Here is a 1,615-nt window from a genome sequence, read left to right as displayed (position 1 = left end):
ATAAAAAAAAAAAAAAAAAAAAAAAAAAATTTATTAAAAATTTAAAAAATATAATTTTATAAAAAAAATTTTTTTTTTTTTTTTTTTTTTTTTTTTTTTTTTTTTTTTTTTTTTTTTTTTTATTACCATTTCAACATATGTTTGAATAAAAATATAAAGAAATGACGTATCTCCCTTTAACAACATATCCTGAGATGTATTATTGTTCCTGTAGTCGTCAATATTGTTTTTATCATCAGTGTATATCATTAATTTTACGATAATTAATTCGTTGGATAATTTATTTTCCTTTATATCAAAGTAATGATATTTTTTAAAAAACTTACAAAAACAATATATGGTAAAAAGTAATTCATTTAATTGAACGATATAATGTGTTATCTTATTTTTATACGTTATATAATGCTCTAATTTTTTTTTCATATTTTTTAATTCTTCATATAGATGCTTAATATATTTAAAAATATAAAAACAATTAAATTGTGTTTTATTATAAATATTATATATATATGTTTTAATCCTTTTATTTTTTTTATCTACAGTATAACACATCATAATAATATCCATCATGATATGTATTTTTATAAAAACATTCTTTAAAAACAAAACATCACACTTGTTTTTATTTAAATATATATCTACTAATTTTAAATAAAAATTTAAAATACACAAATTTAATTCTGCATTATATTTTTTATCATCATCTAATAATTCAAATGGATGGTCATAATTTCGATCTGACTTTAATAAATAGGAAAAAAAGTACGACAACAGAGAGACATTTTTTTTTAAGGTAAATAAAATGAAATTATCATCTTGTTTAAGTAAATAATTAAAGCATCTTTTTATATATTCTACATATACTTTTTTCTTTTCCTCTTTTTCTTTTTCTACATCGACATAAATAAAATTTTCTTTGAAGTACTTATTTTCATCCATTATCAAAATAAAGGAGTAAATATTAAAGCAAGAATAAAATCATATAAACAAAAAAAATAACACACATGGGGGTATCTAAATATAAATATATATATATATATATATATATATATATATATATATATATATATATATATATATATGTATTTATATATATATATGTATGTATGTATTTATATATATATATTTATATGTGACTCCTTTTTTATTTTTAATCTTTTAAAACAAAATTTTCTGTTTTATTATTATCGTTCTTCAGTTCAGCTAAATTTTCTGAACTATTCATATTTTTAATCAATTCAAAATTAGATAAGCTCTGATTATCTTTTGAACGATTCTTTATAAAATATTCACATTCAATATATCTTTGTGTACAATTCCATATACACTTTTTATTTGTATTGCTTAAACTTTTTTCTAAAATAAAAGAGAAATATATATATATATATATATATATAAACATTTTTATTAAATCTTCATATAAATATGTGTGCTATTATATAATCGTTCTATATACTTATGTTTTGTGTATTTTTTTTTTTTTTTTTTTTTTTGTACCTGGATAGCTAACACATTTATCAAAACAGTAGGAGGAAATTTTACACGTTTCTTTAAATGAAGTAATAATCTAGCAAGAGAAAAAAAAAAAAAAAAATAAAAAAAATAAAAAAATAAT

General features: G+C 16.8%; 2 protein-coding genes across 2 annotated transcripts in view; both read right to left on the bottom strand.

Moving 5' to 3' along the window:
- The window catches only part of PRSY57_1420900 (hypothetical protein), a gene marked incomplete at both ends in the record, with an annotated part of 2,901 nt that extends 1,962 nt beyond the window's left edge, over positions 1-939 (bottom strand). The window contains one exon of the mRNA XM_020115289.1: positions 127-939. Within this exon, the coding sequence (XP_019969946.1) occupies positions 127-939 (813 nt within the window). The remainder of the gene's footprint in view (positions 1-126) is intronic.
- A 211-nt stretch (positions 940-1,150) lies between these two features.
- On the bottom strand, positions 1,151-1,567 carry PRSY57_1420800 (mitochondrial import inner membrane translocase subunit TIM8, putative; the record flags this gene model as incomplete). Its single annotated transcript, XM_020115288.1, has 2 exons — positions 1,151-1,356; positions 1,498-1,567. Coding segments are annotated over 2 exons (276 nt in total), but the record flags the coding sequence as incomplete, so codon positions are not given.
- Positions 1,568-1,615: the final 48 nt, after the last annotated feature.

The sequence above is a fragment of the Plasmodium reichenowi genome, chromosome 14 (genome assembly GCF_001601855.1).
Source record: "Plasmodium reichenowi strain SY57 chromosome 14, whole genome shotgun sequence".
NCBI lineage: Eukaryota > Apicomplexa > Aconoidasida > Haemosporida > Plasmodiidae > Plasmodium > Plasmodium reichenowi.
The sequence above is the reverse complement of the archived record's forward strand: the minus strand, read 5'-3'. Positions and strand labels throughout refer to the sequence as shown.